Source organism: Diceros bicornis, chromosome 36 (assembly GCF_020826845.1).
Source record: "Diceros bicornis minor isolate mBicDic1 chromosome 36, mDicBic1.mat.cur, whole genome shotgun sequence".
Lineage (NCBI taxonomy): Eukaryota > Metazoa > Chordata > Mammalia > Perissodactyla > Rhinocerotidae > Diceros > Diceros bicornis.
Window position 1 is genome coordinate 5,060,284 of NC_080775.1, and position 25,373 is coordinate 5,085,656.

Consider the following 25,373-nt stretch of genomic DNA (forward strand, 5'->3'; position numbering starts at 1 on the left):
AATTCGACAATTATTAAAAACTGTTATAAACATCTGTGCAAAGGTTTTTGTGTGGACATACATTTTTTAACTCCTTTGGGTAAATACCAAGGAGCACAATTGCTGGACCATATAGGAAGCTTATGTTTCATTTTGTAAGAAACTGCCAATACATCTTCTAAAATGGCGGTACCATTTTGCATTCCCACCAGTGGTGAGGGAATGCAATGTTGTTCCACCTCATAGACAGCATTTGGTGTTGTCACTATTTTGGATTTTGGCCTTTCTAAGAGATGTGTAGTGGTATGTCTTTTTTTTTTTTTTTTTTCTTGATTCGCGATTCCATAATGACAAATATGTTGAGCAACTTTTCATATGCTTACTTGCCAACTGTATATCTTCTCTGGTGAAGTGTCTGTTCAGATCTTTTGCTCATTTTTAATTTTTGTTTTGTTTTGTTTTATGACTATGGAGTTTTAAGCGTTCTTTGTATATTTTGGATACTGATCAGTTATTAGATAGAGTTTTGCAAGTACTTTCTCATAATCTGTGGCTTGTCGTTCCATTCTCTTCACAGGGTCTTTCACAGAGCAGATTTCATTTTACTTTAATGAAGTCTAACAATTTTTTTTTGTTACAGGGATTGGGCATTTGCTGTTGTGTCTAAAAAGCCATCACCATGCCCCAAATCATCTCGATTTTCTATCCTGTAGTGATGTATGGTTTTGCATTTTACATTTAGGTCTATAGTTCATTTTGAGTTACCTTTTGTGAAAGATTAAGGTCTGAGTCTAGGTTCACTTATTACATGTGGATGCCTAGTTGTTCCAGCACCGTTTGTTGAAAGGACTATTCTTTCTCCATTGGATTGCCTTTGCTCTTTTGTCAAAGATCAGTTAACTCTGTTTTTGTGGGTCTATTTCTGGCTTGTCTATTCTGTTCCATTGATCGATTTAAATTTACTTTCACCAATACCACACTGTCCCGATGGCTGTAGCTTTCTAGTAAGCCTTGAAATTGAGTAATGTCAGTCCACTCACTTTGTTGTTCTTCTGCTCCCCGTAAGTCATCATTCTTGGTATCCAACTGTCTATCCAATTTTGGGGTGCAATTTGCCTTGTGACTTCAATAGTCTTATGGATCTAAGGAGAGTTGTTGATTCTTCGTTTGTTTATACTTTTCCTCATTATGAGGAAGGAAGTGTTGACTTCCAAATTCTTTGTCTACGTGACCAAAAACCAGAAGTCTAGCTTTTTCAATATTATGAAAATTTGACTCTATTTTGTGAACAGTTCTGAATTAGTTAGACAAAATAGTTTCTTGAGACTTTGCATCTTTTCCTGATCTTTTCCTGCCTGAAGCAGGTCTAGGGTGTTTACTTGCCTACATTTGTCATATGCACTGATCTTCCCAGGGTAGTAACTCTTGAAGATGGATTTTAATAAATTAAAAAATGTCAAGGAGCCATTATAAAAAATAAAAACCAGACAACTGCAGCCTAATGAAAAGATTCAATCCCAATAATTATTCACTATGTCTTAATAACATAGTTATACTACAGTCCTAGAAATGTGAACCAAAATCTGAGAACGTATATGATCTCCTCTAACTTAAACAGGATGAATCATTTTCGGAAAGACTGTGGGCTACACAGTTTGTTGGTTAGGTCCCAGCTGAGGAGCATGGCTTTGGAAAGCCCAGTGTTTATGGCAGATGAATCTAGTCATGAGAGGAAGCAACAGCTGCAGGTGTAGGTGTCAGAAATTGAACCCAGGTTCCAAACAACTGTTAGTCTCAAAGTTCTTTTATTGTCCCTGTTTGGTCCATGATTGTCTCCAATTTTAACAAAGTGGTCTGAGATAAAACTTAGTTCCTTACAATTACATGATTGAGTTTGTATCCTTAAAAATTGTAGATAATAAATGTGTATATTTTATGAAAGAGTGTTCCTAAAAGTTAACAAATATTGTAGGCATTGGGCTATTTTGCAGACATATATTTTGAAATGGTGTTGTAAATTTTAGGAAAATTGGAATTACTAAATGTATTCACCATATTAATATTAGCTTTACAGAAAATATTTAACAGCTTAGGAATATTTTGAGTTTTGTATTAGTGGGCCTTGCTTTGTGTTTTAAACAGTTAAAAGCATCAATTATACAAAATTAATATTTTTAATCCTGAGAACATATGATAAATATAGAGTTAATGTTGAGAGCAATTTGATCAGTCAGTTGTTTCTTTGAATTCCTGCCCAACTACAGCCCAGCAAGCTTGTTACTGTTTCCTAGGCACACATGGCTGTCTACTCCTGACTCTCAGCTCTGGCCCTTTGGTAAAATACTGTGGAAAGCTTCTTTTTATCTGCAGAAGAGAAGAAGCAAACAGGCATTTTACAAAGTTTCCCAAACAGATATGTACTCAACTTCCTCCCCCTAAACCTTCTGTGTGTCTGAGTCCTAATCATCCTTCCAGGCTGGTTCCCCTCCCACCTCTTGGGCCAGCTCTGCCAGAGGGATGCCTCATTCTGGGATTTCCTGGAGCAATGATCCCCTGAGCTGCTGAAAGAGAGCTTATGCATTGTTGGTCATCCTTGCAATACGTGCCTCACCTTCCAGACCATATGCAGTGTGTCCTCTTGTTCCTCGAAGGGCTAAAGGAACACTGACTGATAAATACCAGCTAACTAATACTTCCCTAGAGACTGAAAACTCTACCTATCCCACTCCAGAAATGTCTGTAAAATTGCTGTTATTGTATCCCCTCTGACTCCCCCACTTGCAACTCTAGGCAAATCAGTTTTTGGCTCTAATGAGTCAGAAGGAAAGAAAACATACAATACAAAAGAGAGACTGGAGTAAGTAAGAGTCTTTAGGGGGAAAAAATCTTTAATTTTTACACAAAGTGACAAAAATGGAGTGCATTTCCTTCCTGACCTATGGGCTTAAGTCTAGCTGAGTATGAGTTGCTAAGCAGCTTGGATGGAACCCACACTGATGTGTCCGATCACCAACATCTGAGCAGTTTCCCAACTCATTATCTGCACACTGGGCTTCTGGTAGAAGTCAGGAAAAAGGCCTCCGTGTTAATATTCATCAGAAAATGGATACTCAGGGTGGTCAGTAGCACTAAAATGAGATAGAACAATACATATATGGGTTCAATCACTCTATTTCCACTGTGAAAGAGATGTGATTTCTATGAAGCTGTCATTAAAGTTAAACATTTATTTACTGACTTGTTGTGAAGTTTTCCTTTCTTTCACAAACATGACTTTATATTAACTAAGAAATAATAATTATTAAATTTTTGAAATGATGTTCCCTTCCCAGAACTTAATATACAGAAGATGCAGACTCAATAATTCAAATATCTTCCTCTCCATAGCTACAGCTGTAAATAAAGCAACAAGATAGCCTGTCCTTTCTTATTTCAACTCCTCAGCGGAAGAAGAGTCTCATTCTGCCTTATTTTGCATAGGAGAAGTCCAGCCACATGCTTGACACTAGTAAATACTTTAGGGTGACACAGGTAACTGAATGCAATTTCACTTCCATTTATTAAATTTACTAATTATTTACTAACAGACCACCACATACAACACATTTCCATTTAGATTCCGAAATGGAAAGAATGTCACAAATGTCACGAATTGGGTCCCGTGTGCAAGGAGCTCACTGTATAGCAGGCTGATCTCTGTTCAGTAATAGCCCGAAATATAAAGTGGTAGAAAATTGCTTGGTTACTATTAAAATATATGTGTAAGAATTAATGACTGATTACCACTCTTCTTTTCTTTTTGCCTTATTTCCCTATCTTATTCTTCATTTGTATCTATATTCATAAATATATTAGCAAGGATAAAAATATATTTACCTACTTTTGAGTATTCACAACTTGCCATTGTGCTAATCTCTTTACATATGTTATCACATGTATTACTATTATGAATTAAATTTCTCACAGGTAGAAGGAATGTGCATTCCTCCCTTTCCTTCATTTATAATGAAAGTCTTTTCTCAAAATTCCAGAACCTTAGAGCGTGAAGGAATAAGAAAGATCTTTTGGCGGCTCTAAATTCCTCTCCAACAATGGGATTTTTGCCTCCAGACTCCTCCTTTGGTTTAAATCTCTATTCTTGAAAACTTTGTCCTCTGCATTGCGATCTCCATATTTCAGAAAATCTAAACCAAGAATTCCTATGGACTCCACAAGCCAGGCTTTGAGGAGGGAAATGCAGTATTTGGGTCCTGAACAAACATACAATGAAAGGGAATGGAGAGATCTGGAAGGACATAAACTTGGCACGATCTCATGAAGATCCCATATTGGGGTGATGGGCATTTCTGGTGTGGGACATAAGCCTGATGGAGAAGGCTTTAATTGATAAAGCATTGACAAGTTGGGAGAAGAAGATGATAAACACAGTTTTGGAAACATTGAATTAGCCTACACTGGTGCTATCCACAGTGTATGTCCGCTAGATTGTTGTAGAAATGGGAGGTCTACGTGGAAGCGATAGATTCAGCAATGATATCAAGGTTCTTGGATAGATAATGGAATGAGGAGTGAAGGATGTGTGTGTTCAAATCCAAGCTGATCCCAGTTCACTCACCATGTTGGTGTGTCTGTGAACAAAGCTCTGAAGAGAGTCTGAGTTGTGATTCCAGAAAGTGCCTATCTCACCCCTGACTCAAATTGTCCTCTGTCTTCCTGGTCTTGAAGTGAATGTTAACAATCCTCATACACTCATTATCCGAAAATGAATTCAGGCAAACGTATTCTCCAAAGTCACTTACATGTGTAAAGGAAGATATCGAAGATTTCGGTTTAGGCCATCTAGGACTTTCATGTCCTCTGAAGTTAACTGGAATTCAAAAACCTATCACAGAAATAGAGATAATTTTATGAGTTTTAGATTGCATGATTGCCAATCTGGAAAATCCAAGCAAATCATATTGAATGGTGGAGAGGCAATATTCAAAATGTCTTAAAAGTTTCCAAAAGTTTATAAAGACATCTGGCAAAATACTCAAGTGGTAATAAATATCAGGCAAAAATTAAATAGAAATTCATTCCTGGATATAATATATTGAAACTTCAAAGACCACAGACAGTAAGGAGAACTTTTAAAAAGCTGAGGGAACAAAGCTGACATTATTCAAAGAGGTAAGGTCACATACTTAGAAGATCTTGAAGAATCTAGAGATAAATTGTAAAAATACGACACATAATTTAGTAATTTTGATGAATACAGGTGGATTCTATACCCATTCAATGAACAATTAGAATGTGAAAAAAATTTTTTGAAGACAATTCAAACCATTAACTGTCCAATATTAATGATGTCATGTTCAAAGGACATAGTACTGACTTGAAGAGGATATCACTGTATAAATGTGGGACACTTTAAGCATCAAAAAGAATGTCAGTAATGGATAACATGTTGAATCAAATAAATCCTTAAATCCATACTAATGCTCCAAGAGACTGGAAGATAGAGAAGGTAGATAGATAGATAGATAGAAAGAAAGATAGACAGACAGACAATAGATAGATAGGTAGGTAGATGATACATAGGTAGGTAGGTAGGTAGGTAGATAGATAGAAAGCACAATGTCAACAATTTCACAATTGAGGAATCCAAGTAAGGCATTTATTGTGTTCATCTTTCAACTTTTCTGTACATTTGAAAATCTTCACAATAGAAAGTTAGGAAAAATTATCAAAATGACATCAAACATACTAGTTATCTATGAATAAATCTAACAGAAGGATTACATAAATATTTTTGTGGAGAAAGGTATGAAATCTATTAAAAATATATAAAGAACACCTATATAAATAAATACTCATAGCATAATTATGGATTGGAAGTCTCGATATTGTAAATAAGCCAATTTTCTCCAAATTAATCTACAGTTTCAATGCAGTATGTATCAAAGACTTACACACTTATTTTTCACGGAAGTTGAGAAGTGATAGTATATTTTACATAAAGGAAAAACTAGTCAAGAATACTTAACACATTCTTAAAGAAGAAAAAGTAATGGAGTAAAAGTTTTACCATTCTGAAAAGCACGACTTATTTTTCACTATAATTAGATGGTACATAAAAGTAAGTAGTTGAATAGAAGAGAGAGGCCAGAAATGGACTGAGGGATATTTGATATATGACAGAGATGACAATGAAAATCTTTTGGAAAATATGAACATTTGGATTTCCATTTAAACATATATATATATGTCCATTTTGACATTCTATTAAAAATCATTTTTTTTGATCTTTTGAATAAATGAAAAGACAAAAACAGTTTTGCAAAATTCTCTACCCCTTGAATCTGGGCTGACTTGTAACTTGCACTCGACAATAAAATTTGCCAGAAGCAGTGGTGAGTCTATTCTGAGCCCAGACATGAAAAGGCTTTGCGAGTATCCACTCACTGTCTTGTGAACACGCCACTGTGATGAGATGAACAACAGGCTAGTTTGCTATAGTCTAGCCAACTATATGAAAAATTATATGGAACAGAGTTTATGCACCACTGACAACAGCCAAATCAACCCCTAAATCAGAAATGCCAGGTGCCCTGCATTTAACAGCAAATACATGAGAGGGCCCAATCAAGAAGAGAATTGCTTAGCTGAGCCCAGGCTAATCATTAAACCCCAGAATCATGAGCTAAATAAATGGCTTTTGTCATAATCCTCTAAATTGGGGATAGTTTGTTATGCAGCTATAGCTAATTTTATAAAAATGATCTCACTATAAATAATAAAAAGACAGGCAACTTAATACAAATGGACAAAGACTTCAACAGGCACTTCAAAAAAGTGGGAACTCAAGTAAAATAAATACGTGAAAATGAAACTACATTATTATACAAGGAAATGCAAACTAAAACCACAGAGATTTGGAGACCGGAGATCCCTGCTATAGTTTTGACGTTTACGTGCCCCCAAAATTCCTATGTGTGACACTAACCCCCACTCTGATAGTAATAGAACCCAGAGCTTTGAGTGGTGATGAGGTCATGATGGTCAAGCCCTCTTGAATGAGATTAATGCCCTCATAAAAGAGACTTGAAACAGCTCCCTTGCCCCTTCTACTATGAGAGAATACAAGAAGTCTGTGACCCAGAAGAGAGTCTTTACCCAACCACACTGGCACCCTGATCTCAGGCTTCCAGCCTCTACAACTGTGAGAAATAAATTTCTGCTTTTCATAATACATCCGTCTGTGATACTTTGTTATAGCACCTCAAACAGACCAAGAAAATCACATAATCCAATTCTCTCATTTTAGAATAAAGAAAATGAGAGATCACTTGACCTCGGCTACAGAGTACATTGCAGACTTAATGCACACACTATAATCTCTGTGTTCTGTCTAAACTTAATTCCATCCAGCCATGCTGCCTCTCCTGTTGCCACAGTAGGAGAAAACCTGTGGGAATATATAAAGGTGTACATGTATGGGAAATCACAGGTAACTCATCTGGGGTCAAAGGTGTCTTGAGAGCTTAGAAAGAAGAACACACATGAAGGATATTCTTTAGGATCCCTATGCCCACAGTCTCACTCGTCACCTGCATGTTCTCTTTCATCTGCTTCTCATTGATACTCTTGGCCAGGACCACAACCCCACGCTGTAGCTGGTAACGAAGGGCAATCAGTGCTGGAGTTCGCTTGTACTTTTTTGCCATGGCACAAAGAACTGGATCGTCCAAGAGAACCGGAGAGCTCTGGTCTACCCTGGAGGGAAATTCAGAAATGCTGAATATCTGAGACTGAGTATTCAGTTTGTTAAGAGCCTTCCTAATAGATCAAATAGGTCCGCTCTAGAACAGTGCTTCTCAAAAAGTGGTCCCTGGACCAGAAGCATAGCTATCATCTGGAAACTTGTTAGGAAGGCATAGTCCATGGCTTCACCCAGGACCACCTGATTCAGAAACTCATGTGTGGCACCTACAATCTGTGTTTACAAAGCCCTCCAGGTCATTTTTATGCATGTTTGAGTTGAGACCAGTGTTTCCAAACTCAAGAATTTTTTCTCTTTTGCTTCTCAGTGGTTATTTTTTTTTCTCATCTTCTTCATAAGAACAAGAGTATGAAAGGAGGAAGAGGAAAGAAAAGAACATGATACTTTTTATTTTAACTTTTCTAAGATATTGATAAAAATTGAGTATTCCCAAAGTGAGAACTATTTATTTTACATTGCTTATAGTGTGCAATATATCTATAGGAGTTTACAAAAATGTTTCGGATTGTGATTTCTTCTTTCACGATAAAGCTGGGTGTTACATAATATTATCTGATTTTAGACATAAAGTAAGTGAGACTCAGAGTCTATTACTAAAAATGTGTTAATTAGTTAATAAATATCTAAATCAAGACTTAAGCTTATGTTTTTTTTTCTATTTTTGATTTATATGTAGATTTTAATGCAGAGATTTGCATTACCAGACACATATAATGTAAAAGCATTGGCTGGGTAATGGAATGATAAAGAGGAAATATTTCTTCCATCCCTCTCATCTCTCTCCAAGCTAGTTGAGACTTAATTCCAGAAAACTTAGCATGGATTAATTAAAAATACTTCATCAAAACAGTGTTTTAGGTAACTTCCCAGTTGTCTTCATTACCATTGTTTTGGACGTTGGGTTCCCAAAGCACCATAGGCAACTAGGATAATATCTTTTGATTTGCAGAAATCCAACAGTTTCCTCTGGTTGAGATAAGGATGACATTCCACCTGTAGAATGCCAAGATAGAAGAATGTCAGACTGTATGAAACGGAAGTATTATATCAAAAGCAAGTTTAAAAAGAAAAAAGCTGAATAGAAAACTGCCTAATATTAAATTTAAACTGGAACTATTAACATTAGGTAGTGACTTTAAAAAAAAATAAATATTATATCCCTGCTCCACAGAAGGGTAAAATAAGAAAAAAGAAAATGACATTCTTGTGAACAACCAAGTCTACGGATCACATCTTGGTTACTCAATACCATTGTCTACAGGGAGACATGGCTATTTCTAGATCTTGAACAGGAAGAGAACTGTTTGAGCCTTGGACTTCAAATTGTGGCAGAAAGCAAGAAATTCTTCAAAAACTCAGTAAGGGATTTATAAAGGACAAAAGAGCCAGTGTGATGGGGATCCCACTGGTGACATTGGGTAGATTTGAGCATCAATGGTAATAATGACTAGAAGGAATTATAACACATAGGGTAAATAAAAATCCACGAGTCCATAGTGATGATAGAGAGAGAAAGAGAGACAAAGAGAGAAGAAAATCTTTGTTCCACTGATGGTGATTATTGCAGTAACTGCTTTCTCTGAACATTGATAATTAAGGGGAAGAAATTAAGCTTTTACTCTGCCTTATAAGAATAATTGTATTTTGCCCTGACTTGATGAGGGAATTTTCTGTTTACAATAAAATGTCAGGAGAAAAAATTATAAGAGAGTGTTTTAAATTAAAAATAATTATCTACAAAATGCAACGACATTACTGACTCAGTGTAAATCATTGATGGCTACTCAACCATTATGTGAAAACTTGGGGGAAATATGATTTCCTCTGATGACAATCATCACTCAACAGATGGCTTGGTAATTTCAAAGGGGAAAATGTACACTTACAAAGAAAATACCTGGCTATGACTAGCTTAACCAAGAGAACAAAAGTAACATCCCTCCTAATAGGACAACTTTTCATGACAGTCTTCCTACTAGAGTGCCATTTGAAGGAAACAACATGCAAAGGACATTTCCTTGTCAAAAATGTTTAACTTTAATGTAATAAGGCATTCATATCTAACTTCTAATTTGAAGAAACTGGGCATAGGGTAATAAGTTAATTAACATCAAAAGAAAACAATTGGATAAATCCAGAATATTTGACAAATCCTGTCAGGATGTCATGGTAAAAAAGGATTGAATGACCATTCTAGATTAAGAGAGCTTAAGAAACATGAATGGAAGTAATATGTGGACCACAATTGGCTCCCGATTACAAAAGATCCATAATAGAACTTGGGAAATCCACAAGGAGGACTGAACATGGATTGGATACTAGACAACAAGCTTTCTGAGGTCTGTAGGAGTGAACTGTCATGTCTATAGCTTAATTTGAAGAGGGTCAGCAAAATATTACATATATGTATGCAGATAGATCCACATATATACACATATTTGGCAATGTGGCAAAATGTGAAAAATTTTGAATACAGGAAGGAAAACATTGATGTTCTCTATCATAATCAACTTCTCTGAATGTCTGAAATTTTTCATAATAAAAATTGAGAGTAAAACTAATACTAGAATCATATGAATGTTTTAACATTTATAACAGAAAATCAATAGTGCTCTAACACTATAAGTCAAATTCTTGAATTTTATAAGACGTATTTTCCAGTCTAAGATGCTTACTCCTTGACTCCAAGTTATACTGTAAAGACATTATCGTAAATGAAATAAGATATTCACAGAAGGACAAGTACTACATGATAGCAGTTATTTGAGGAATCTAATAAAATAATCAAAGTCATAGAATCAGAGACCAGAATGGTAGTCGCCAGGGGTTTGGAGGAGGGAGAAATCAAAAGTTGCTAATTATGGCCATGCAGACTCAATTACGTAAGATGAATAAGTTCTAGAGATCTATTGTACCACATTTTCCCCATAATTAACAATATTGTATGGTATTGTATTGCATACTTCAAAATATTTTAAGAGAGTAGATCTCAAGTTAAGTGTTCTTACCATAATGAAATAAAAATAGAATAAAAAAAGTAAGAGCACAGAAACAGACACAGAATAATGTGTCTAAAGAGTTAATTTAAGGGTACAAATCGAGAAGAAACAGACTAAGATTGAGTAAATCACACGTTCTGTTTTATGTTCCTCCTAAATATTCCTGAGTGTTGATTTTGCCCACCACTAGTATCACCATAAAGCATCCCTCTAGCCTGGGAGACTTTCAAAGTCTCCAGTTAATTTTTTTTTGTATCTATCCTTCCTATTTAAAGACCCCTGAAAGCAGAGATACCAAGACAAAAGATTCAGACATGCAAACCCCACACAAACCCCTGATATCTACCTTATTTTATTTTCACACTTGGCTTATCTACTACCCATTCCACATTTTCAAGACTTTTCTTTCTGTATACAATTCCTCCCAAATCACTTTCACCCTTCCCATCTCTGGACATCCTTTCCAGCTCAGGGAAATGTTTGCTTCCCTCTACTGTCTGATAACAATTCAAGGCCTCTGTCACTTCATTTACTTTCCCTAAATTTTTATGTACAACTCAATACTAAGGTCTTACCATTTTTTTTCAGTAAGACTTTACAAAACAGAGATATAATTATGTGTTCTATTCACACCCATCTAGCCAGAGGCTCTGCTCTCTAGAATCTTCTGTTCCATAAAGGTAGGATGAACAGGAGGGGAGGTCAAATAGACATCTGGCAGTAGTACAAGAAGAAGGAGATGAAGAACAGAAAGGAGAGGAAGCCAAGGAGGCTCACCTGGTTGCAGACGGGCTTGTACTTGAGCCCTGGCTTGTTCAGGATCTTCTCCAGCTGCCTGCGGTTAAAGTTGGACACCCCGATAGACTTGGTCAATCCTGCGTCCTTACACTTCTCCAAGGCCTGGTGAGGAAGGGATGATGAAAAATCATTTGTGCAATTGGCTATAGATCAAGAATAAATGCAGGAAAAATTTGTTAAAAGGAACAACTGTCAGGAAATAACAATGAAGCCAATTGGCATAATTATCAAGAAGAGGAAAAGCAGTAAGTTAAACAGGGAAAGAATGTAGTGACAGCAAGAATAAGAATTGCTGTCTTGTCATTAGAAAAATGTGAGAATACTACACACTGAAGGAAAAAGATGCCTATCCTCATTGTCCCAAATTCTGTTCCTCTGTTCCTCTTTATAAACATTTCAGTAATAATTTCCTCCACACGTCTACAGCATACCCGTTCTTTTAAAATTTATGAATGCTGAACCCCAAGGTGCATAGCCCATTCTCATAAGTGGAAGAAATGAACCAGATTCCTCCTCTCTTGGTTTCCTCCTTTGAGCTCTCTCCTTCAAGCACTCACCTCCCACGTGGCACAGAGATCCACTGTGTCAAATATTGCTTTTCCATTTTCATCTTGTGGATAAAGTTCCTCCCCTGGCTGGAATAGAAGCAGCCATTTTAGTGATGTCACAGAATAATTTCTCCAACTTAGCCAGGCTGCCAGGGACATTCAGGGCTGCCACAGTAATCTTTCATGAGTTACCCATTGTAACACTCTAGATACTAATATTTGCTAAGTGATTTTCATATGCAATTGTACGGTATGTCTTTAAGAGACAGGCTTCCTCTAATCTCTCACACTTATTCTAAATTTTAATAAATACTATTTTCCTAGGTCATAATGGGGACTCATAGTGAATTATAACAACGCTGTCTGCTCCCTACATTTTCCTCTTGAAGGATACGTCCCTTGCACTGGGAATGACAGTAAGTTTCAAGGCCTTATATCTAGTATAACTACTGCAATATTGACCCAGGCTAGAAATCAGAGTTCCTTATCCCTCTGAACATTCAACAGTCCAAGGGAAGGCACATGAACCAAACAGGGTCTTTTGAGGTTCTCTTAAGGATTAATATGGTTGCTGGAAGATCCAGTGATGCTCTCAAGTGTTAATGACCATGAGCCTTGAACAGCCCCAAGGCCATATTTGCCACCAACAGAAAATACTGTGACAAAAATAAAGCAAACCAATAGTAATACGAAGTTAAGGGATAGAGAAAACGAGATATTTCTGAAGACTATTCCAAATCCTTTAATCTCTCCAGGGCTTGGACTTCCCACTTACATAGTCCAATAAACTCTTTTGCATAGGACAGCTTTAGTAGCTGTCTAACTTAAAATCAAGAATTCTACGTAACCCAGTCATTAATGGCTAAGTGCAGTCTAAAAAAATCCATTGTCAAGATATGCAATGGTGTAGTCAATGTCTTGGAAGACCTTATGAAGGCTGCCAGCTTTAGACCCACCCAGAGGAACTCGCATCATATCTACTTTCAACTTAAAACGGTGAGAGACGAGATCAACTCATCATGAGCATTTCATTGCTTACCACAGCTGTGTGAAACCCTATGTTTCTCACATCCCCAAGAGATTCAAGAGTCATAATCAAGACTGCATGTTGAACGTGTCTTTTTTTATTTCCTCAAATTTTCGAGGCAGAAGCTTTGAGATGGTTGAACTCTTTTCTCTTGAAGGCATGGAAAGGAAATTAAGATTCAAAAAAGTACATAAAAAGCTAATCAGGGGGCCGGCCCCGTGACTTAGCTGTTAAGTGCGCACTCTCCGCTACTGGCGGCCCGGGGTTCAGATCCCGGGCGTGCACTGACGCACGACTTCTCTGGCCATGCTGAGGCCAAGTCCCACATACAGCAACTAGAATGATGTGCAGCTATGACATACAACTCTCTACTGGGGCTTTGGGGGGAAAAAGAATTAAATAAAGTTAAAAAAAAAAAGCTAATCAGGAAATATTATTTTGGAGATTCTTTTGTAGCGTAATAACCCCTACATATTCTAAGGATAATCTTAATCCAGTCATCCATGCAAGTTGATAGACATTCTGACACAAGAAGTGAAATAGGTGTGACCATGCAAATTGCCAACCTTCAGAGCTGTTGGATAATGAATAATATAGAGATCAACATAGTCCAGTTGAAGATTTTTCAGAGACTGTTCCAAGGCTGTTCGGACCAATTCTGGTCGCAGGAAAGTGATCCAAAGCTGCAGAAGTTAAAAAATGTCATTCAGTTTTGTTTTTCCTGTTTCACTTAAGAATTAGACATTTTCCTAATGGTTGGAAACTGATGACCATAGAGAAAAAAACTTTTTCCCTTGCATTCCATTTTGATTTGACTTACTTATAGACACTCTACTATTTGTTTGGATTTATCATTAGTACATTTACTAACATTGGAAGGAAATGACCCAAGATATAAAAGGTGTTATCAAATAATAATCATGCCCATTATCTGAACTCTGTTTGAAGAAGTTTACAAACGAGTTCACAAAGACAGCCTAATTCTATAAAATGTTAAACCTTGTGGGGAATAAGTAACATCTCTTTTGTTTAAATAATTATAGAGAAAATGTGCTTTGAACATATTAATATGTGCTGTGCACAATTCAAGACACTTTAGCTATATCCTGTTTAATACACAAAGTGCCTCTTATATTGCTCTCTCTTATTTATGGAGGTGAGAAGTGAGATTCAGAATGCTAAGAAATTGTAGTAAGTCAGCCAGGTGATACGGAATGTTATAATATGATCAGTTCTATCTGATTAGTCCATTCAAAGTCACACTGATATGGTCTGTGGCTCAGAAAAGTAAATTGACTTGACTTTAAAATCATAGAATTTGAACAAAGCAATGATGAGAAAGCCATCATCTTCTTTTTGACAACGGATTTAACACATTAATATGTGTTAAGAAAGTTGTACCAATAAGCACATTTCACTCAACAACTACTGATCCTATCATGTAATTGTCATCTCCACACAGTCGCATTCACACGATGGCATGCACACACATCACATACACAGCACCTTTGAATTGCAGAATAGGTCTTCTCTCTTCACAGTGCCATCTTCGATTTTGCTTTGGATAGCCAGTCCAATTTCCTTTTCATTACCGTATGCATGAGCACAATCGATATGGCGGAACCCAGCATCTATACCTAATTTGATGTCCTCCACAGTTTTGCTCTTAGGAACCTAGATGAGCAACCAAAAGTAGTGGCTGGAAATTCACATGATTGAGAGAGAGCTAAGGCACAACTTTGACTTTCCTAAGACTCAACTTTTCCTCATGTCTTAGGTTAGTTCTGCATGTGTGGTGATGAACCCATGGCAGTTTGCCTGGGTCTTTCCTGGTAAGTGATAAAAGTTGTGTATCCCAGGGACCCCTTCAATCCTGGGCTATCACTGCTTCATCACTAGCATCTAAGGTTCCAAAGTCCACCCCCAAGTTCATTGATTTGCTGAAATAAATCATAGGAATCAGCATATAGTTATAGCCATGGATATGATTTATATTGTGAGGTTACTGATCAAAATGAAAAAAGGAAAAAGGTACATGGAAGAAAGTCTAAGGAAACAAGGTGATAGCTTCTAATAGTCCTCTACTAGTGTAGTCACACAGAACACACTAAATAAAAATTATATATAAGTTTAAAGCGGATGTATTTATGTTGTACAATGTGATGTTTTCATATACAAATATCTTGTGGATTGATTACCACAATGAAGGTAATTAAAATACCCATCACATCACATGGTTATCTTCTTTGTGTGAGTAGTGAGAAGACTTAAGATCTCCTCTCCTAGCTAATTTCAAGAATATAATGCATTATTATTAACTGTAGTCAACATGCTGCACATTAGTTCTCCAGAACTTAGTCATTTTGTAACTGACAGTTTCTACCTGTGACCAACATCTCCCCATTTTTCGCACTGCCCCTTCCCCGGCCCCTAGTGACCACTACTCTACTCTCTGATTCAATGAGTTTGAGTTTTATAGATTCCAGATATATGTGGGATCATGCGGTATTTGTCTTTCTGTGCCAGGCTTATTTCACTTAGTATAAGGTCCTCTTGGTCCATCTATGAGGTTGTAAATGGCAGGATTTCCTTCTGTTTTAAGGCTGAACAATATTCTACTCCTTTTTAAGTATTTAAGAAGGTTTCTTTAGTCACTGATGTTGCTAGGAACTAGAAACATGGTCTAACTGCTCTCTGCTAGTCATGCTCTTTCCTTAGGTGGAGGGGCATTCAGGAGTTTATGGCAGATGAAGCTTCACTGATATTCTTGACCCTTCCCTCCCCTTCATCCCACTTTGCACTACAAAGTAAACAAGCCCTGCCATCTGTCTCCAAATCATCTCTTTGAATATCTCCTTCTGTTTTATAAATGAGAAAGTGAGACTCAAATTTTAAGTACTACTCTCTTGTCATACAATGAGTCTAAAGACAAAATTGGAAGGCAAACTTCTGGATTCATCTAGTGACTTGTCCTGTTTTCTCCCTCTTATGTCCAAGATCAAACTCTACCCATTTGCTTCATTCAAAAATACATTAACAAGGACCGAGAATTGAAACTTTGCAGTGAAAGACCATAGCTTATTTGCTCAAATGATACTATATTTTCCATTTGGGATAAATTCCCAAGCAGTAGGAGAAGTATGAGGGAAACTACAGGTGGAGTATGCATTGCATACTAGTCAGCAGGCTAACCCACAACAGAACAGCAACACTCTCCCATCATTTGTCATTCAGCTCACGTCTAGGACATTGAACCGCAAATATTTCTCTGGATCATGTCTTCTTGGTGGCAGGAAACGATTTTTAAGTGAAAGAAATATATAGAGAAACCACTCCCGTGTAATCACCCTCAAAGCAAGGCAGCTAATAGTCAGTGTTCTTGACTGCTGAGTTTCATCTCTTTTGCCAACCTGGGAAATAGATGGAAACTGGAGGAAAAGCCGGAATAATCTGAGGGTGACCACACTGTGAGACCCCGATGCAGAGTGAACACTGACTACTTTGTCTCTTTGTATAAGGAATGGTTCTAGCCTGGTTACCAGAACCAAGTGAGCCTCCCAGAGTCACACAGGAACTCAATGACTTGACAACCCAGGTCGGCTTCCACTCACACTCTAACCCAAGACCACTATTGTTACCTCTTCAGCTGCATAGGTGCCAAATCCCAGTACAGGAATGAAGTGGCCATCATTTAATTCCATACGCCAACCTTTGGGATCCATTGCCTGTTGCTTCTCTCTCTAAGCAGACTCTGTTTTATTCGTATGCCCTCACAGGCTATATGAATAACAGGAGGGTAACACCCAAGTCCATAGTCCAACTGTTAGCAAGCTGACTATAGGAGGAGGAAGTTTAAAGCAGTAAGCCGTGGAATGAGAAGAGAAATGGGAACAGTTAACTTGTTAGTTTGGTTTTCTCAAAAAGGAATCTTAATAAACTATTATCTAGTGATAAAGAAACCATTAATTTCTTGCACAGTAAATTTTTCCTTCAGGATCCCTGTACATTAGGAAATTATTACAAGAGATTTGCTGAAAAATTAGTGACTATATGTGAGACTACAAACCTCCAGATACTAATCTCTTTTTTGTTTTGGTAAGATGAAGCTCTTTCTTTATCATACAACATTTGAAACAATTAACTATCTTAAACTATACACACACACACACAAATGCACATACACACAGACACACAACTTAGAAGAATGATTAATGAACATTTTTCAAAAATTTGACCCTAGAGTGACATCAGCATCATGGCTGAGTGAGCTTTCCCGTGAACTCTTCCCCCGACAAGATACAACAAAAGCAACAGTCACAGACCAACAACGGAATCCCAGACAGTGAAAAGCTAGAGCGGAGGGATCCACACTGCCACACATCTGAGAGCGGAATGTGCTGGGCCCCCGGAGGAAGTGGGGAGAGGTAAGGAGAACTCCTCTCTCTCCCCATCAGATCAGCGATCCTGGTCCACGCGGCTCCCAGAGAGGGGGGAGATTTACTATTTCTCTGATTTTGTCTACTTACTACTACAAAATGGATGGAGCTGGAAGGTATTATGTTAAGTGAAATAAGCCAGAAAGGGAAAGACAAACACTGTATGATCTCACTCATATGTGGAATATAAACCAACACATGGACAGAGAAAACTGGACTGTGGTTACCAGGGGCAGTGGGGGTGGGGTGTGGGCACAAGGGGTGAAGGGAGTCATATATATGGTGATGGACAAACAAAAATGTACAACCCAAAATTTCACAATGTTAGAAACCATTAAAACATCAATAAAAAAATAAAATTTGACCCTAAATAAATAATTTAAACTTCAAATAGAAAGAAAATTTGCCTTTATACTTTTTCCCATCAGTAAAATTATTTTTGTTTTTTTTTTCTTTGCTTTATAAAAAGTATATCCCATCCAAACAAGGATGCAATCCTGAAGACCTGAATCCAAAAACGACCTTTTGGCAAGGTGATTATTGGAGTATTAATTATTAACAGTTTTTATACATCATGTGCAGTATGGAAACAGAATTTTAGAGTGCATATAAGTTTCACCCGGTTATAACATTTAGAAAACTATCATGATGTAACTACCAAAAAAACTGATGAATATTTTATATAATTTATTATACTGCTCAACATTATTCATGAAAGAAAAACCTGGAAACAATTTAAATTACAATAAACTTAGGGGAAATTATGATGCATTGACACAATGGAATATTATGAAGCCATTGAAATGTAACACATAGAGTGATGTCACCAAAATGGTGGACTAGGGAGCTCTGAGTTCTGCCATGGGAACATAAGGAAACAACCAGAAACTAGCTGAAACAACGTTATAGGCACTCTGGAAAACAGTCAAACAAAGTTGTACAGCAACAAAGTGAACACCCAGTTAGGAGAAAGCCAGATTCAAAGTGGTAGGAAATTTCATCATGTTTTTACTCACCCTTGCCCCTCTCCCTCCCTGGCACAGTGCAGGCTTGGTCTGTAGGAGGTATCAGTCCATTTCCCCCTTACCTCTTTCAAACCAGAGTGATGACAGAAGATACTATTTTCAATGTTCTAATGTATTTGGGGGCTGCCTAAAAGACTGCTGTCTGTTTTGCCTAACTCTAAGCTTGAATTGAAAAGTAGCTGGAATGGTTCATTGTAGCTGTAAGAGGACTATAGATGTACAGATGTCAGGGGCAAGAGATTACGAGTAAAGACATAGAACAGACCACATACACTTCTCAGGAGAAGGTGAAGTGTGTATTTTGGGGATATTAAGACATTCAAAAAGCAGACATCTATTCAGTGGAATTCAAAAAGCTGCACACAGGAGCATGCCATACTAATAGGTGAAGGATTGTCAGGACATAGAACAAATATGCCCAATTAAACACACACCCAAATATAGGAAAAACATTACAGACTAAAATGAAGAAAAAATCTTGGCAGAAACTGTTCCTGAACAAACACAGGCATTGGATTTAGTAGACACAGAGTTTTAAAACAACTGCCTTATATATGCTGAAATTGACAAAGGACAAAAGGCAGTCAGGTAAATCATAAAAGAATAAAATGATAATACTAAAAAAGACATAGAAATTATAGAGGCTAAGAACAAAAAGAAATGTGAAGAAACGCCAAAGGACTTATAGGACACCACTTTATTGGAGTCCCAGAGGGAAAAGTGAGAGAAAATAGGACAGAGAAACTATTTCAATAAATAATGAACAAAAACTCCCCAAACTGGGTGTAAGACATGAACAATCACCAAATCCAAAAACTCAAAGACTTATTGGTAGGATAAACTCAAAGATATCCGCACACACATACAGTATATTTAAACTATTGAAAAACAAACAAGAGACTATCTTTCAGCAGCAAAGGAAACGATTCATCAGGTACAAGGGATCTTGGATAAGATTATCAGCAGATTCTCCTGAGAAACCTTGGGGGACATAAGACATTGGGATTATATATTTCAAGTGCTAAAAGCAAAAACAAAAACAAAAAAACCTGTCAATTAAGAATTCTATATCAGGCAAAAATGTCCTTTATAACGGAGGAGTAATTAAGACAATCTCAGATAAGCAAAAGCTGAAAGAGTTCATTACTATTAGAATTGCTCTAAAAGAAACGTAAAGGGAGTCATTCAGGTTCAATGAAAGGACACTAGACAGTAACTCAAAGCCATGTGAAGAAATGAAGAGCTCTAGTAAAGGTAAATATATCAGCAAATACAAAATCATGTACTTTCATACCTTTGGTTAGTAACTCTACTTTTTCATTCCTACAAGATTTAAAAGATGAACTCATAAAAGTAGTTAAGTTGTGTACATATGTACACAATGTATAAAGATGAAATTAATGACATCAATAACATAATTGTGAGGGGGAACAGAACTGTATAGGAGTAGAGTTTATGCATGGCATTGCAGTTAAATTGATATAAATTCAAAATAGATTATTATAACTTTCCAATATTATCTCTAATCTCCATGATAACCACAAAGGAAATAACAATAGAATATATACAATTGAAAATGAGAAGGGAATCAAAACATGTAGCTACCAAAAACCACGAAAACACAAAGGAAGATAGTAATGGAGGAAATAAGGACCTAAGTCACATAGAAAAAATGTATATCTTTCCCTATCAGCAATTACTTTATGTGTAAATAAACTCCACCAATAAAAAGGTATAGATTGGCAGAATGTATTAAAAAAAACAACAGGATCAAGAATATGTTCTCTATGAGATATTCACTTCAGATCTAAGGACACAAATAGTGTGAAAGGGAAAGATGGTAACAGATATCCCATGTATATAGTAACCAAAGGAGAGCTGATGTGGCTATACCAGTTACAAACAAACAAACAAACAAAAAATTTAAGACCAAAATTGTGATTAGAGAAAAAATGGTTATTATATAAAGATTAATCTTCCAAGAATGTAGAACAATTATTAACATATATGTACCAAACATCAGAGGTCCAAAATGCATGAAAACCACATTGACAGAATAGAAGGGAGAAATGGACATCACTACAAAACTGGCTGGAAACTTTAATACCTTACATTTGATAATGGATAATACAAGCATACAGAAGATCAATAAAAAAATAGAAAAGAGAGTACTATGAATAAATCTATGCCAGCAAATTGATAAATCCGTATGAAATGGGAAATTCCTGGAAACACAACCTTCAAAGATTGAATCATGAAGAAATAGAAAACCTGAGTAGACCTATAACAATTAAGGAGATTGAATCAATAATCAAAAAATCCCCAACAGAGAAAAGCCCAGAACAAGATTGCTTCACTAGAAAATTCCACCAAAACTTTAAAGCAGAATTAACAACAATCATTCTTAAATTTTGCAAACACTTGAAGAGCAGAGAACACTTCATAATGCATTCTATGAGGCCAGTGTTACCTTGATACAAAGCCAGAGAAAGATACTGTGAGCAAAACAACTAAAGACAAATATTCCATATGGTTTCAGAATTAGAAAAATTTTACGCCATGACCAAGTAGAATTCCTTCTTGGAATGTAAGGGTTGTTCAACAAGAAAATTAGTAAATGCAATACATCACATTAACAGGATGAAGGAAAAACCACATGATCACCTCAGTGGATGTGGAAAAAGCACTCGACAAAACTCCACACCTTTCATGATAAAAAAAAAAAAACACTCAACAAACTAGAAAGAGAAAGAATCTTCCTCAACACAACGAAGCCCATCTATGAAGAACCCACAACTAACATCATACTCGATGTTGAAAGACTGAAAGCATTTCCCCTTAAGATCAATAATGTGAAAAATTTGCCTAATTTTTCCAGTCATAATCAGCATAGTGTTGGAAGTTACAGTTACAGTAATAAGACAAGAAAAAGAAATCATATGCATCCAAAATGGGAAGGAAAATGTAAAATTATCTCTGTTCCAGCATGACATGATCTTAGATGTAGAAAACCCTAAAGATCAAATGATAAACTGTTGGAACTAATAAAAAAAATTCAGCAAAGACGCAGGATACAAAACTAACACAGAAATATCAATTACATTTCTTTACACTAACAAGAACATCTGAGAAGGAAATTTAAAAAAACAATTCTATTTACTAGAGCATGAAAAAGTGTGAAATACTTGGGAATAACTTAACCAAGGAAGCAAAAGACTTATATAATCAAAATTACAAAGTTATATAAGAAATTAAAGAAGAAACAAAAATATGGAAAGACAACAATGTTCATAAAGAAAGACTTACTATTAGGATGACAATATTAACCAAAGTGTTTTACAATTCAATGGATTCCTTATATATCTCAAGGACATATGTAGCTCCTCTCTTCTCACAGTGGATCTCCTGCACTCACATGTAATGACTCTATGGAGAACCACCAGGATAGAAGTTCCAAGGATCATTCATGATCAGTGAGGAGGTTGTCCAGAATTGGGTGGCCCCAGTGACTACCTCAAATTGGGGAGTTTCAGAATTTGCCCCTTGATCTCAATTATAGAGACCACAAATTGATGACACCGAGATCAAGTGTATAACATTTGGAATTCCACATTCTGACCTTCCCTTTTGCCCTCTGGTTATTCAACTCCCCTGCCATCTGTCCCATCAAAGTCACTCATTCAAATGGCAGGTGTCCTATCAGAATGTTGTTAAATTTTAGTATCTAGACACACTCAAGGGGAACTATAGTGTTACTAGCTGCAATTTGGGGTTGCCTGTTTCTACTGTCTAAGAAATCCAGCGTCCTCTGATGCAATGGGCTAGTGTCTAACTGTAGGCCAGTTTTAACATTTGCTCCAGTCACACTGCATTCTTACTGTTCATTTCTGAATAAATATAGGAAGGAAGTATTGGTTGGGATGAGGTCCCAATGTGATGAACACTATGCTTATTGTAATTTTTAAATATATATCTTGAATGTGTCTGGATTAATATTAAAATTATTTCTATTTTTCTCTACTCCTTCACAGACCTGACTCATGGTCAGTTTTCCATGCTTTGGGAAGAGACAGTTGTTTTTCTTTTAATTAATTTCTGAGAAGAAAGAAGTATCACCTTTTTTGCTGTCTTTATTTTCTGTGAAATTATATTGTGGTTAGAGCAGATTTGCTCCTAGTTCACTATATTGGTAAGTGGGTTTCCAACATTAAACATAGACAACAGGATATTTTAGAAGTGCTTTATAAATAAGTAATACCAGTTCCCAATCTACAAGACTTATAATAGAAAATAGAAGAGTATTAGGTATAATTTCTGATAGAATAGAATTGGGAGATGTTTTGATTCTAGCTTTCATGAAGATGGGGAAATAAGCTGAGTTTCCTAAATGACAACTTCTGAGGGAGAACAGATGTGGCTTTGGGGGATAGTGGGAAACTATTCTGCCATTCTCATTGTCAGTGCCAAGGTCAGAGACACACAGCTTGAACCAACCAAGCAAAGCACCCCCACCCACCCCCTGACCCTAGTGCTATGGAACCCTGTTCTGAATTGATAAGATTTGACTTCATCCAAACCAGTGCTTCCTTCTTATGGTTATTCAGAACCTAATACTAAGAATGTAACATGAATTGGACAAAGGTTAAAACACAGAATGTTAACAGCCCCATTGCCTCATGGATGTTAATGTCCTTAAAAAGGAGAAGCAAGGAATCCCTTATAATAAATGCCTGGTAGGCATTATTGGATGTTTCCAAAGAAAACTAACTACATAAAGGTCTTTCAAATACCAGTCTACAAAATAGCCACATTCATTTTACCTCTAAAGTTTTTATAAAATTTCAGGTTCCTGTGCCAACCTGCGGATTTAGGAGAAAATAACCAGGGAGTTGACCCTGGATACCCGTAGGTAACAGACCTGTGTGTGGATCTGACTCCAGTTGGGGCTTGGAATGAAGGAGATCGGGTTTAGAGAGACTCCAGGAGAACAAATTTCACCACCACTGAGGACTCTTTTAGCAAGCTAGGACCTCGGTCAGGAGCTACACCTTCTAGTTTGTCTCCAATCTGGAAGGTCATTACAAACAGTAGGACTATGGCTATCAGGCACTAATATCAACCCCTCCATAATATGCTGGTCCCACTTCAGCAGATAAAGAACAAGAAGGGATTGCTAAGACTTTGAGAAGTTGAGTGTGTTGTGGGAAGGAAAGGTGTCTTGTGGAGACTGGAAGCAGGAGGAAAAGCCTGGGACACCTAGTGACTTCTGCCTTGACCAGACCCAAACACTTGGAGGGAACGTTGAAAGGGGCCTGAGCTCCAGTGTGCTGGTCCATTAGAGATATTAGGGCAGGCTCTGATTTTTAGGATAGACGATGTATCACACAGGTCCCAAACAATACCTTCTCCTATAAACCAAATGACCGGTTAGAATCCCCCAGCCTCCTGTGGTTTACTGGAGAAACTGGCTGGTCCATAGGGGCTTGTGCTTGACCAGTCTGGGTTAATGGCATTGGTGGGGACTCAAATATTTCCCATTTTATACAATCAGGCTGAACAAGAAAACTGTATGTCAAGAGACCTCAGGATTTCCCAGTTCTGGAGAAGAAGAATAGTCGACATCATGGGGGATATAAATGAGTAATGCTCGCTTTGACTGGTATGTAATTTCTTGATTTTCTCCTAATTCATTCCCTACAAGAGAATTAACAGTGTACAGAGAATAGCAAATATTTGATCATTAAAGCGCATGTTGATGGCTTAAAGAAAAAGAAAACTATGTTCTGACAGTACTTGTCCCTAGCAAGTGACCAGTTTTGTCTAATGAAGTCTCTGGAGAGAGAGTAGGTTCATGTGGTGTTTAGTGGGAACAAAAATAGAGTGTACGTGAACTTGAGAGAGGTTTATGGGTGTGGAGTGGGGGGCTGAGGGGCTATGCAGGCCAAAGGTCAGACTGCAATTCTTTGGAAAAGGCAGGAGATGGTAGAGGCTGTGTGGGAGGAGGGATGGAAGGGAGGGAGGGTGGAGAGAGGATCTGAGGCACTGTTGTTGCCCTGGGAGGAATTTTAGGGAAAAACAGAGACATTTGAGGAGATATTTATAAAGTTTGAATTATGGTGTTTGATGAAATTCATAACCTATGGCATTTGAAGTAAAATCTACTTCAATCATTGTTGTGACAGAGGGGTTCTGTCTGAAGAATAACATGTGCCCTGAATGTGGCATCAATTTAATTGAAGGAAAAGCTGAGGCTCTTTTGGGGATCACTGCCTTTTCTGCATTATTTTTTACGTTAATAACACTCAATACTGTCTTCAAACCCTTAGAATCCACTGGGGCTCTTACTCTCAGAAGATGATTCAGCAATTTCCACGGATTGTGAAATTCCTGGCTGGTGCATAACAGGAAGTTGTAAAGAGAAAATTATTAACTTATATGGCTGATTTGGTTAAGATACAATCAGATCAAAAAAATGTATCTCAGATTAGCTTAAGCCACACAGAAGTGTGTTACTCCCATAAGGAGAAGTCAAGAAGAAAGGCCAGCTATGAGTCCATCATGAGAGGCCCAAATCTTCTCTGATATTCTCTTGGCTCTTCCTTCTTCTGTGTATTGGCATCATCCTTGGGCTGGGTGAAGACAGCACAGAAATTTTAGATATCACATCCCAAGAGGTCATATCCAGTTCAATGAGAGGGGTGTGTGTTTTAAGAAGTGAGGGAACCTCTCTTAGAAACCCCTCAGCACACTTCATCTCATGTGTCATTGGCCAGGATTGGGTCACAGTCCTCTTCCAAGG

General features: G+C 37.1%; 1 protein-coding gene across 1 annotated transcript; it reads right to left on the minus strand.

Moving 5' to 3' along the window:
• Positions 1–3,064: 3,064 nt before the first annotated feature.
• On the minus strand, positions 3,065–18,584 carry LOC131398919 (aldo-keto reductase family 1 member C23-like protein). Its single transcript, XM_058532836.1, has 10 exons — positions 18,566–18,584; positions 16,752–16,849; positions 14,620–14,787; positions 13,680–13,796; positions 12,096–12,173; positions 11,518–11,640; positions 8,625–8,734; positions 7,569–7,734; positions 4,779–4,861; positions 3,065–3,107 (listed from the first exon to the last, which is right to left on the minus strand). Exons 2-10 carry the CDS (start codon positions 16,833–16,835, stop codon positions 3,065–3,067), a joined length of 972 nt encoding a protein of 323 aa, XP_058388819.1. The 5' UTR covers positions 16,836–16,849; positions 18,566–18,584.
• Between the last annotated feature and the right edge of the window lie 6,789 nt (positions 18,585–25,373).